General features: G+C 36.8%; 1 protein-coding gene across 6 annotated transcripts in view; it reads right to left on the bottom strand.

Moving 5' to 3' along the window:
* The window catches only part of SBF2 (SET binding factor 2), a 231713-nt gene that overhangs the window by 23428 nt on the left and 196193 nt on the right, over window positions 1–12092 (bottom strand). For 2 of the 6 annotated variants that reach the window (XM_077179816.1, XM_077179817.1), the window contains exons 28-31: window positions 8895–9032; window positions 7851–7946; window positions 4402–4473; window positions 1702–1886 (exon numbers count right to left, since the gene is read on the bottom strand). In XM_077179816.1, the coding sequence (XP_077035931.1) occupies window positions 1702–1886; window positions 4402–4473; window positions 7851–7946; window positions 8895–9032 (491 nt within the window). The remainder of the gene's footprint in view (window positions 1–1701; window positions 1887–4401; window positions 4474–7850; window positions 7947–8894; window positions 9033–12092) is intronic. The other 4 variants (XM_077179818.1, XM_077179819.1, XM_077179820.1 and 1 more) reach the window with 3 other exon arrangements.

Here is a 12092-nt window from a genome sequence, read left to right as displayed (position 1 = left end):
GTTAAACACCTGCCCAGGATAATAAAAAATAGAATAAAAATCCTTGCAAAATGTACCACAATAAAGCACCCAACTATAACCATAACAGCAGAATGTACTGCACAGCAGTCATATTTTCAATAATAATTAGAATTATTCTAGCAGTAATAGTGGTGAAAAATGAACGTCCAGTTCTGTTCAGTTCCTTATATACAACACAGTGTACTTCCTTTAACATTTTTAAAGCTAATCAACAATAAACAAATAAAAATGAAAATATCTGTGTGGATGACATATGAAGAATGCAGGGCACATTTTGGGAGTTCAATAAAGCAGAAAAAAGTAACCCCCACACCCAAAAAGCAGCCCCATAAGTGCAAAGCAGCTGAGTCATCTAAACCATCACTGGGCATTGAGGGAGTTGTTTGGCTGAAGTACCTTGTTCAGCACAGAGCAGCAGCTGGATGATTTTCCTAGCAGAATTCCTCATGTTTTATTTAACTTACTGCATTCAGCAATAAGAGAGGAGGACTGAATTAAGAGACCAAGTTAGTTGACTGAAAAAAACCCCCACCAAACCCCAATGGATTATGATGAAAAGGATAATATGGAGAACATTACTAGGAAAAACAATTCTCATGTATGAAGCATCACTGAAGATGTGCATGCCAAACTTTTGGAGTTTTCTTCAAAAATTGCTTTCATTGAATTAAACTTGGCCTGCAAATAATCTTCATTAAGCTCCTTCATAGAATGCCAATCGAAAATGCAGGAAAGTGAAAGCCTGGTTTTAATTCTGTTTATACTTTGCATGGTTCAAAAATAAATTCAATAACTCAACAATGGCAAGTGGTAATAATGCATGACAAAAGCAACTGAGGAATGTAGCACCATTTCTTTAAAATGTTGAGTATTTCTGTTTGCCTCATCAATTTCTTTCATGTGATATTTAGCAGAATAAAGCAGTAGTTTCTGCTACACAGCTGTAGATGCATGACTGAACCCTTCACTTATTCATTAATAAATCAAACAAATAGAAACAGTCATTATTAGTGGAATATAGTAATTTAATTCTATGTAATTTATTCATTATTCTGGTACAGCATGTCTCCTCCACCTCTTGACAGAAAATAATTTCAGAAAAAAAATGAATAATGATGTGTTTTCCTACTACCAATAATGGGGTTTGGACTTTTTGTATTTCAAAAAATACTTTAATATTTTATGTATGTTCATATCTTGAGTAAGAAAGTAGAAGAAACCAGGTTTTTAAATCTTTGAACGTAGAGATTAAAAAAAATCTGAAAACATTTTCAGAAAACAAGTCAAACTACTAAGAATTAGAGGATACCTGTTTTTCGAACAATTTCAAATTGGTTTAGATTAAAATCTATTTGATAGATTTTCATCTAAACCATTAAAATCTATCAAATAATATGTACAAAACTGTAGACATCATGGTCCTCTCCATGCAATCAAATCAGGAGTTCTGGGTTGGCTTTATTCTCATCAATTTGGCTTTGTGTGAGTTTAGTGCTGCCCACAGTAATGAAGGTTTCCTTCTCTTTTAATTGCTTCCCCAGCTAACAACATTTTGTTTCCTTCATAACAGATTTCCATGTTACTTTGAATACCAGTTACTGTTTGTAACAACATGAGAATAATTAAACTCAACCAAATAAAAACTACATTAAACGTGAAAAAAAATTAAATTGTCATTACCCGTAACTGAGATTTTTCTCCAAATATGTAGAGGGCTGCTTGTCTTCTCAGCAGCTGACTTTGCAGAAAGGAGCTGCTGCTGTAGGGAGGGGGATTATCCTTCCCTGCAAGCCTTGCACCAACATCAATGAATGGAGTCTGAGTGTTGATAAATCGGTTGCTTGAACGAAGACTCGCCCATACACCTTCATAAGGATGAAGAATATTTAAAAAAACATTTTGTGTGAGGCACTGGAGATCATATTTACTTACATAGGTGTTTAAATGTGTCACATGCACATTTAAGGACATAATTAAGAGCGTGTATTGGAAAGAAATAGATTTGTAACAGAAATTGTCAAAAGCATCCTACTGCATAGTTTAACCTCAGACTCTCATCTAACTCTGCTTTCTACTCTAGAGAAAAGGGTTGCTATGATATCAGTGACACAGTGAAAAACCACAATTTGCAAATAGCAATGTCCATGTAAGTTCAGGGAAATGAAATTTCTAGAGGGACAGAAATCAGGAAAGTGCAGAAATCCCAAAGCTGGCAACAACGTGAAGTGCAGTGGGATGTGGAAGCAGCAATCCTTGAATGGTGTGGCATTCACATTCTCTGAACAGAGAGACAAAATTCTCTCTCTCAGGGTTCTTTCCTGGAAAAGCACAGAGAGAAGAAGAGAAAGCAATTCTTATCTCTACTTGCTGCTCCTGTTGTTTTTGCTCATGCAGAATGTGTTAGGAAGATTGTTTACCTGAAGGGAGTTCTTAATTGGGTTCTGGTGATGGTTGTTCATATTCATTGGCCTATTGGGTCAAAGCTGTGTCCTGGCTGTCTTGAGACAGTCATGGGTTTTTCTTTAGTGTGTAATTTAGTATAGTATAGTATAGTATAGTATAGTATAGTATAGTATAGTATAGTATAGTATAGAACAGTATATGTATCTCTTTAATATAGTATAATGTAATATAATCTATTTTACCAAAGCAATTGTTCAGCATTCTGGATCAATGGAGTCAGATGCCAATCATTGCATTTTACTACAGAACAGCATCACCCCAGCAGCACTCTGACTCTGCCCAGTGTACATCTGGCTGCTGCAGCTCCACTGGCACTGCCAGGGGGGGAAATTCTATGGCACACAGCCATGCTCTCATCTCATCATGCTTGAGCAAGCTTTGGGGACTTTAACATAAGAAAGTAGGGATTTTTAATCTGATTTTTAAAATCAGATTGCCAAGGCCTGTTTAGTGCTAGAAGAAAAGACAAGCAGTAAATATTTTTCTGTTTCCTGTACCTCAATTAATAACCAGGATTTTGTGAGATTGTTTTTGTGTGTGCAATGTGAGGCATGGGAAAGGTATTGGATTCTCGGAGTATGAATAGCACTACTTGAAAATCAAATCCCTTAAAGTACACTAAATTTGGCATCCAAATGGCAGTGTGAAATTCTTTATCCTAATATGCAGTAAATCAGATTATCAGAAGAGACTCTTGTCCATAAATCTGTGAAGCAAGATATCCAAAAGAGGCACCAGAAATACCTCATAGTACTAGAACTTTAGATACTGTAGGACCAACACCCACCCCTCTTCAGGAAAATCCAACAATGTGCATAGTTAACATTTCTTGCACACAAGAAAAAAGATGTAGATAACAGTAAATTCCATTGAGATAGCTCAACCAGCAAAATAATTTTATTCTATTTTTTAGAAGCAAGATTGTGTTTCTATTAAAAAATAATTCTGTACAGTAACTCTTAACAGGGACTGGTCTGTACAGCTTAGCTTGTCTGCCTGTCTGGCTGCTAGTCTGAGATGTGAGGAGATGAACTGCAGCAACTGAGAGTGGCTGGCAAGGAGTTCTGGGCACTAACACCTCTCAAAAGCTCCCACTTCACAGCCAGCCACTTTTATAAACACCTCAAGCAGTAAAGGAGGGTGTTTAGTACAAACTTTTATTCCATGTCTCAGCTACTACATGTGAAATAATAGAGACTTTAGCAAGCAGAAATCACAGCAAATACTTAATAAGAGAAAGAAGTTCTTGTTCATTTGGCATGAAAAATTTCCAACACAAACTGCTGGCCCCAAAGATGAAGAGTACAAAAATACACAGTGACACTTTGGAGCATTTCACAAATGCACTCATCATCAGCACTTGTGGCACACCAAAAGCAACAAAACTGGCTACAAAAACATGCAGATGAAAATGCTTGCCAGCATGGACAGCAGTGATTAAAAGGCACAATTATGTTTCTACTGTACTTTTGCCTAGTACTTTATTTTTGTTAGCAGTAGCTTATGTATTACTGTATTATTATGACTTTCTGATTTGACAGTAATCCATTTTCCCTTGTTCATTAAATTAATAATAACTATGGAAAGAAATTCATTGACTAGATAAGTGTTTCTTAGCTATTTTCCTAAATCAGTAGGAATACTAAACTCTTTTCCAGAACTGATTTCTAGCTGTTTAAAATTTTCACACAGAAATTTTTCTGTATATGACTCTGTGTTACATCACAGTCACTGTGCATGCATTCAGTGGGCAAAAAACCTCCAAAACATAACAATTCCACAACACTGAGCTAAAACCCTCAAAATTTTGTTAGTGCAGAAACAAAGCTTTCTGTCAGTATCACTTTAGAATGAATTAAGACATAGTAGCAGCAGATGGTAGAAAAGAATGGGCTTTCAGGACACAGAATACAGTACCTTGGTGGACTCTTTCCTTAGTTGCTGATTTGGAATTGGAATGAGTGAAACATTTATCTCTGTGCCCAAGCACTGGCAGATAACAGTAAAGACAGAAGGAGGAGGAATGGAATGCACATTGCAGCGAAACACATTGCAGGAGAGAAGAAAATGGTTACTTATTAATTTCCAAAGATCTGGGATATATTGCATTTCTTTATAGTACATGATTTATCAGACAGCACAAATCTCAGGCATCACAAGACAAAACATCAATCAAGCCACAAAACCAATATAAAATGGGAAGGAGGTATCCATTTATCAAACAGGAATAATTTCCATTGTCATTGCAATAGCTTCAGACATGTTGCAAAGCCACCATGTGTTTTTCCATAATTATAATACCAAAGGAAATGTAATGATTAAATCATTCTGTTGAATAATTTATTGAAAGTTTCTATCCAGCTGAAAGTTAGTTTAATTCAAAATCCCAACATTAATGCCTGTTATAAAGAGCTGGTTTAGTCCAGGGACATTAAGTGTAGAATTTGATGGACCTCAAAATTAAAGCAGAATGCAAGATATTAGTTCTGTACACCTGCAAACATTTTTAAAAGCTTGTGTACAAGTATAAAATTTAGAAAACATGTAATAACTACCACAGAAAGAGATCTTCTCTCCTCTTGCAAAAATCACCATTTTCTGTGGGAGCCTTATGTGTTTATCAGTGCATTTATCTTTGGCTCAAAACCCACATCAACATAATTGAGTCCTTTTAATAAAAATATTCTATTAAACCATACTTAAAATGTTAATGTTTCCTGCTTTGGAAATAATTCTCTAAAATTTGGAAATAATTCTCTAAAAAGTTTTTAATCATAAATATCCTACTATTTCTCCAATAGTGGTAAAATATACTGAGGAAACTTTTTATTCTGCTAAATGACACAGCAATGCCAGGTAAGAAGTGCTGCTCTGAAGAACCAGTTTATGCTTACAAAGGAAGGAAGAGGAAAAGCTCTAAGTTTTGAGTGAACTTACAGCTCTCATGAAAGTATCAACCAAGAAAAGGTCAAAGAATGAAAATATATTATGAAAAATAAGTATTTGACCAAATATTCCAGATCAAAACCAACTTGACTGAGCTTTGGGCAGATGCTTTGTGACAATGTTCCAGATAAAGTAAAAAAATCCTACTTGACACAGACACAAATATTCAGAACAACTGATGAGTGTTCAGAACAATGATGGTTTAAAAAAATTAGAAATACTGTTCACGCTCTGGAACATATATTCTAACTTATCTTTCAAAATTATATGTATTACAAATACATTGTCTGGCACAAAAAAATAGAAAATGTAATTTTCTACTGGTGTATCATAGCTGAACCTGGCTTTTGAGCCTTGGGATGTGTGATAATAAACACAAGGAAAGACAGGAGTGGTCCAGAATCCAAACCACAAAACCACTGCTATTGTATTTTGCACGGTGTATAATCCATAGCTGCTTGCTGCTTCACATGTGAAATATATCCAGCTGAGAACAAGTATGAGGAACTTTGTGATAATGGACTTGAGAACAATTTTAGTGATTTTATATACTCTGTGTATTTTTAAATTTCTTTTAAAAGAATTGTGTCAGCTAATCTAAAACCCCCTAGGGTTTACTTCTCTCCAGGGAGATATTCCCTTTCTCTGTTCCCTCTTCCCCTGTCAACTTCTCACCTTCCCCAGGGCTCCCACTGTACTTGTCAAACATTCTCATGTTTCAGCAGAGTCCTCCTGTGTCCTGCTGAACTGTGAGCAGACACCTTTCAGACACACAGGGCAGGTGTGGCAGAGATCCAGCAAGACACAAGATAACTTCCCTGCCCTCCTCCTGATTACTGCTGAAATTCAGCCAAGGGACTCCACTGTCCAATAAAACACCATGGCTGTAACCTCATTCTGCCTTCAGGCTCCTTTTTTCTTCTTTGAGCAGCAACAAACTCATCCCATCACACTTAGCACGAACTCTAATCCTAGAAACCAGCAGCAGTTATTTCAGTAACCCCTTTATCTTCAAAGGACAATTTCCAGCCAGCACCAGGAGAGCTTTCCCTGACTTATCTGCAGCCCCTTCCCTGGCCCTCAGCACCCCTGGGCTGCACAAGGGCATGGAGCAGAAGCAAAGCTCAGCTGGCAGCACTGCCAGGGCTGCAGGGCTCAGCCAGGCTGGGCTCAGCCCCATTCATTCACCCCAGGGTTGCAGCCCCCCCTGCCTCCTGCCCTGCTCAGCCCCAGCTTCCTCAGCCACATCACCTGCTTTATTCACCTCAGCTACAGCACAGGAACGACACAGAGAGCACAGAACATAAACAAAACTCTCACATAGGAAATATGCATTGACTATGATTAATGAAAATGCACAGAATTCCTGTGATTCATGAAAATTCCCCTGTCTTTGGTGATCCCCATGTCCTCTCCTGCCCCTCCTCTCTTCCCTTTTGCTACAATTCTCACATCACTTCCCTACACATCCCTGATTCCTTCCTTTGTTTCCATAATCCCATCCCACCTCTTCTAGATTTTTTTCTCTACAAAATATTTTCATCCTTCCCCATATGAGCTGTAGGTCTTGCATCCCACAAGAAAATTTAGGTTGCAATGAACCTCAGCAGATAAATGTAAACCTAACAAATTACAGATGCTAAAAGTATCAAAAGAGAAGAAAAACAGCATTTAGATTCTTAGAAATAACTGTTGAAGGAGCCTTCATGGCTGAAAGGTAATCAATCAAATATAAAATGCTCTCTTTTATGGAATAGATTCATCCCTATTTTAACAAACCTACATTTAAGAAATTTGGTGAACTAATTTATGTACATGTTGCACATAAAAAAAAAATCCCAACTTCATCAGACTAAAGGTAGATGGAATCCCCATAATAGAAAGAAATGTTCTTGTAGAAATGGCACTGATGAGCCCCTGTATCTAGGAATAAGTATTTCCAAAAAATGCACTGTATTGCCTTACCTACTACACCTGGCCACATAAGTCCTTACTACTTGGAGTAAAATTATTCACAGATTATTTGGAATGTTATAAAGCATCAGCAAAGCTTCAGACACATATTGGAGTGATTTGTAATTGCAGATTCTAAAGTCTATAGAATTCTTATATAAAAATATGCATTTTCAGGCCATACATAGACAAATTAAAAACATGAATGAATCCCAAATTATTTAGAAACATAATCCCTATCTGACTGCTTAATTTTTCACTAATTCCAAATGAAACCAACTTCATTTCAATGGAAAGTAAAGGATTTGAACAGAAATTAGATAATATTGTGGACTGAGGCCAATCTAATTTCTGTTTTGTTGTTTCACAGAGCAACAAACCAATAAAGAGTATAATTACTTTTATTTCACTAACAGTTTTCATCATTTATTACTTCAAAGAATAGACTTTGAGCTAGTCTTACTAACCTCCTCGAGCAAAGCTATTGGATAGATTTACATCCAAATGTCCTGGCACTACCTGCTTAAACACAGTGGACATTCTTGAAGCCCTCGTTTCAGTGCCTAAAGTCAGCCAAAAAAAGAATAGAAGATTAAAAAAAGCTACAGTGTTAACCAGACTAATACTTAATATGACTGATTAAATGCCCTTTTTCACCCAATACAGCGGATTCTTGCCAATTTTGTACTTTGGATTTAGTTTTTAACACAAATGCGTACATTGGCAACAGTATGGAGGTGTTAGATACAGCTAAGCAATCAACATATTTTACAATAAATGAAGCAAAGCACACACACTTTGGGATGGTGTTACTTTACAAGAAAAGCCACTGTTTGGCAGTATTAGGGCAATTACAACTGAGTAAGACAAAACAGACACAATTTCAAGTCACACAGTCCTTCCTGACACATTGGGGTTACCCTCACCTAAACCTCACTAGGTTTCATCATAAAATAACTGAAATAAAACATGGGTTATCTTCTTCATGGCTCCACCTAGGCATAAATCAAATAGTGTCTTTTGAACTAGTTTTCACTGCAAAAAAAGCTCTATTTGGGAATTACATTAAGTAGAAACCCATTTTGAGTATGTAAAGCATAAAGAGGCCTCTATGCCTTCCATTGCTGCTGCAGCTAAACAATGTTATCTGTTCTGATCTTGCAACCTCATACTTCCTCACTATACAAAATAGAGCAGATTTTGCCTCATTATATAAAATAGAGCAGATTTTGCATCCTTTAAAATCTGGTAGTCTTTTATTCAATATGCAGTTTATGCTTCATTAGTTATAAAAGAATTTACTGCCAGATTAATATTGAAAAGTATTTCAGGAAAGATTACAAATATCCTTTACACAGAGAAACATATTCACTGAAACTAAGAGTGAACAGGCTACCTGGAAAGCCTAACAATAAAGAAACAACAGAATTCCTATGGAACACTGAGCTATCACTAAATCAGAGAAAAGTCTCAGCTGAGCCAGAGCAAAGCCCTGTACAGAGGAGTTTTACCTGGAGACAGAGCAATGGTTGGGCTGACAGTGAGGGTGTTACTGCCATTCCTTTTGCAGTGGACGGATATCACATTCAGCAAGGCTTGCAGGTATTTCTCCTGTTCTATACTGCTTGAAGATTCTAGAGAAGTGGGGGCTAGAGTCACAAGAAGAATGGAATGCATTAGAAAAGAAAAATACAATTTGTAAATACACAGAATAAAAGGCTTACTGTGTAAAGCAGAGCATTGAAAATGTCCTGGTTTGTCTATCAAAGGTTCAAAAAGCCTCTCCTCTGATGACAAGCTGTTTATCACTTGGCTGCACAGCAGGATCCAGCAGTGTTCTCTTGCATTCCACACAAAGCTGAACTTCTGAAACTTTCACCTCATGGTCACTACTTAAAACATTCATCACTAGCCATAACATCAGCACAAACTGAGCAAAGATCATGCAGCTTTTCCTTCAGACTCCAAACAAGAAGTAACATTTCTAAGGTTGTGCTGCTTGTCAGCAAAACGTGCAGAGAACAGATAGAATTATTTCTTTAACAAAAGTAAGTCAAAACCATACTCAATCAGTTCTTCCTCATTCTAGAAAAGGGTTACGTACCTGTACTTGGAGATTCCTTGGGATACAGTGCCCATGACAAAAGTTAAGAAACCATTAACAAACACAGAACCCTCAAAAATAAGAAAAACAAATAATGCCAACCGTTGTGGGATCCCAAAAACCCTCGAAAAAGAGAAAAACAAATAATGCCAACCATTGTGGGATCCCAACCATAAACTCCACCCATTGCATCCAGGTGCAAGGACCTAAGGAAAGGAGAGGAAGCTCAGGTCCTGGGCCATAGCATGATGACAAAATAGTGTTCAGTATCAATGAGTCAGTTTGGGTTTTTTTTCAAATACCAAACAAAATTTTTGGAATTCCAGTTTATTGCAGCCATCTTTGGACTTACTGTAGGGCAAAAGTTTCATAGCTGCTTAAACCAGGACTTGGTATCTTGCTCACAAGAGCCAACATTTGGAATAAGAGACGGAGTCAAAGAACTCGATTGAGCACATTTTGACAAAACACAATGGTAATTTGTAAATAGTTTTCTCCAATGATGATCCAATCAGATTCTATGCTGGAGACTAATAGACAGTCAGCTAATTAGCTGGAGGTGGCAAAAGAAATTTCAAGATAGAAATTAGTATCTAAATTGAAAGTCCAATTAGGAAGTGATGATGTTTCCTGCAGGATACATCATGCTGTTTCTTTCTGAGTAAGTGGAAAAAGCCTGAGCAGGAACATTATTTTCTCTTCTACTCCTAAGCAGGATTTACACACATCCTGAAATCTATTGAAATGATCTCTGGGTCCCCTAGCCCTTGAAATAATATTACAAAAAGTCAATTTAGGTCTTAACAATTTAGTTAAATTAAAAGAAATGAGCTGTCTAAATGAAAGGATAATGTCTATACCACTTGCACTTACAAAGGTTTATTTTGTGAAGAGTATTGTGTGTATTTTAGAAAACAGCTCAACTTACATCAAAGTCTGTCATTGGACCAAGCAGATACCAGAATTAAAGACTGAGGGCAAAAATGTCCTTGTGATGGTTTAGAGATGGAAAATCTGTCCCTTCATCCTCAGCACAACTCATCCCATCACAGCAGCATACAGAGGTGACTCAAAGCATTGCCCCTACCAGCAATGAACTGGGATTTCCATGAAATCACCACCTTTCATGTGCTGTATCCCATGGGAAGGTCACCACAGAAACATGGATCTAACAAAAGATGGGGGATGGAGATCCTGGTAGCAATTTTATCCCATTTAATTTTGTTTTTGTCTCAGGAAAGAAATGCACTGCTTAGTCCTGCATTGCTAATATGTACTTTATATGCCTGGTCACAGGTTGCTCCATCTTTATCTTACAAGTCCTGTTACAATCAATAATTCAGCCTGAAGCAAGATAACTGCTCTTGGATAGTGTTACTACATCCAAGATACATAAATGTTCTTTCCATAGGGTAGCTGACCAAAAAATGCTAATTTAGGTGTAGAATGTCATATTTAGAACTAAAGTGCTCTGGAACAGAATTCCCAGAGAGGTCAAATTCAGAAACCAACTTGCAGGAACATTTCAAAAGATATATACTCTCCATTTCATATCTGAACATCTGTTAATAATCTTTTTTTTTTTGGATAGATGTTAGAAAATACAATTCTGTGGCACATGAAGTTTGGTTCCACACAGAAATTAAGTACTGTGCATAATTTCTCAAAAAATATGTTCTGTGCTTCTTATATAACACACTGACCTCCAACTATGCTTTGAAAACTTGCGTAACAGACCACGTAACAGGAAATCACAAAAATGTTCACCAAGTTCCAGCAGGCCCCCCTTGTTTCTCTGTATCAACCCAGAACTGACCAATAAAAACCTACTCCTATTTAGGAAAGAATGAATTTGTCAACTTGAATTTAACTTCAGATTCTCTTTGTCCTCTCAGTTTGCTTCACAACACTTTTTCCATTACAGACTTCCCTTCACTGCACACAACTCCTGCTGAGACAGCTGTGTACAACTACCTTTGCTGATCACTTTTGTTTCAACAGGCTTCAACTCCATTAAAAGTAACATAAACACCCTAGAAATATTCTCCAAATTCCTTGCTGTGCCTTCCTGAGGGAAGTCTCCATCTTCTTCACACTTTAAAAGGAGCAGTAACTCCAAAAGCAAGTATCTGTCAGACACAGATATTGTCAATCCATTTATCTACTCCATAATATTCTGGTGGAGAATATGGCAATGGCAATATAAAAGTCTATATAAAATATAGACTTATATAAAATTAAGTTAGAATTATATAAACTTTATATAAAGTTAAGGAAAGAAGCCATCAGAAAACTACTTCAGAAAACATCCAAGTGTTTGTCTCTACATAATTTTGAGACAATTCCTGCAATAGTCTCAAAAAAGGTATTTTTTCTATTTATTCTAGTTGTACCAGGTTAAAGATGCCTCATCTGTATTTCAGCCAGGACAACCAATATTAAATCAGCTGAGGACTAACATTTGAATTGCCATGCCTGGGATTCACACCATAAGGATGTGGGAGAACTGCCATTAGCTTTGGCAGCTGCTGTGCCAACTACTGCTGGTACTTCACTGATTCATTCTATTAATCCTTTCAACAAAAACACATTATATAAATTTCAG

The sequence above is a fragment of the Agelaius phoeniceus genome, chromosome 6 (assembly GCF_051311805.1).
Source record: "Agelaius phoeniceus isolate bAgePho1 chromosome 6, bAgePho1.hap1, whole genome shotgun sequence".
NCBI classification, from domain to species: domain Eukaryota; kingdom Metazoa; phylum Chordata; class Aves; order Passeriformes; family Icteridae; genus Agelaius; species Agelaius phoeniceus.
This window is presented reverse-complemented; position numbering and strand designations above follow the sequence as displayed.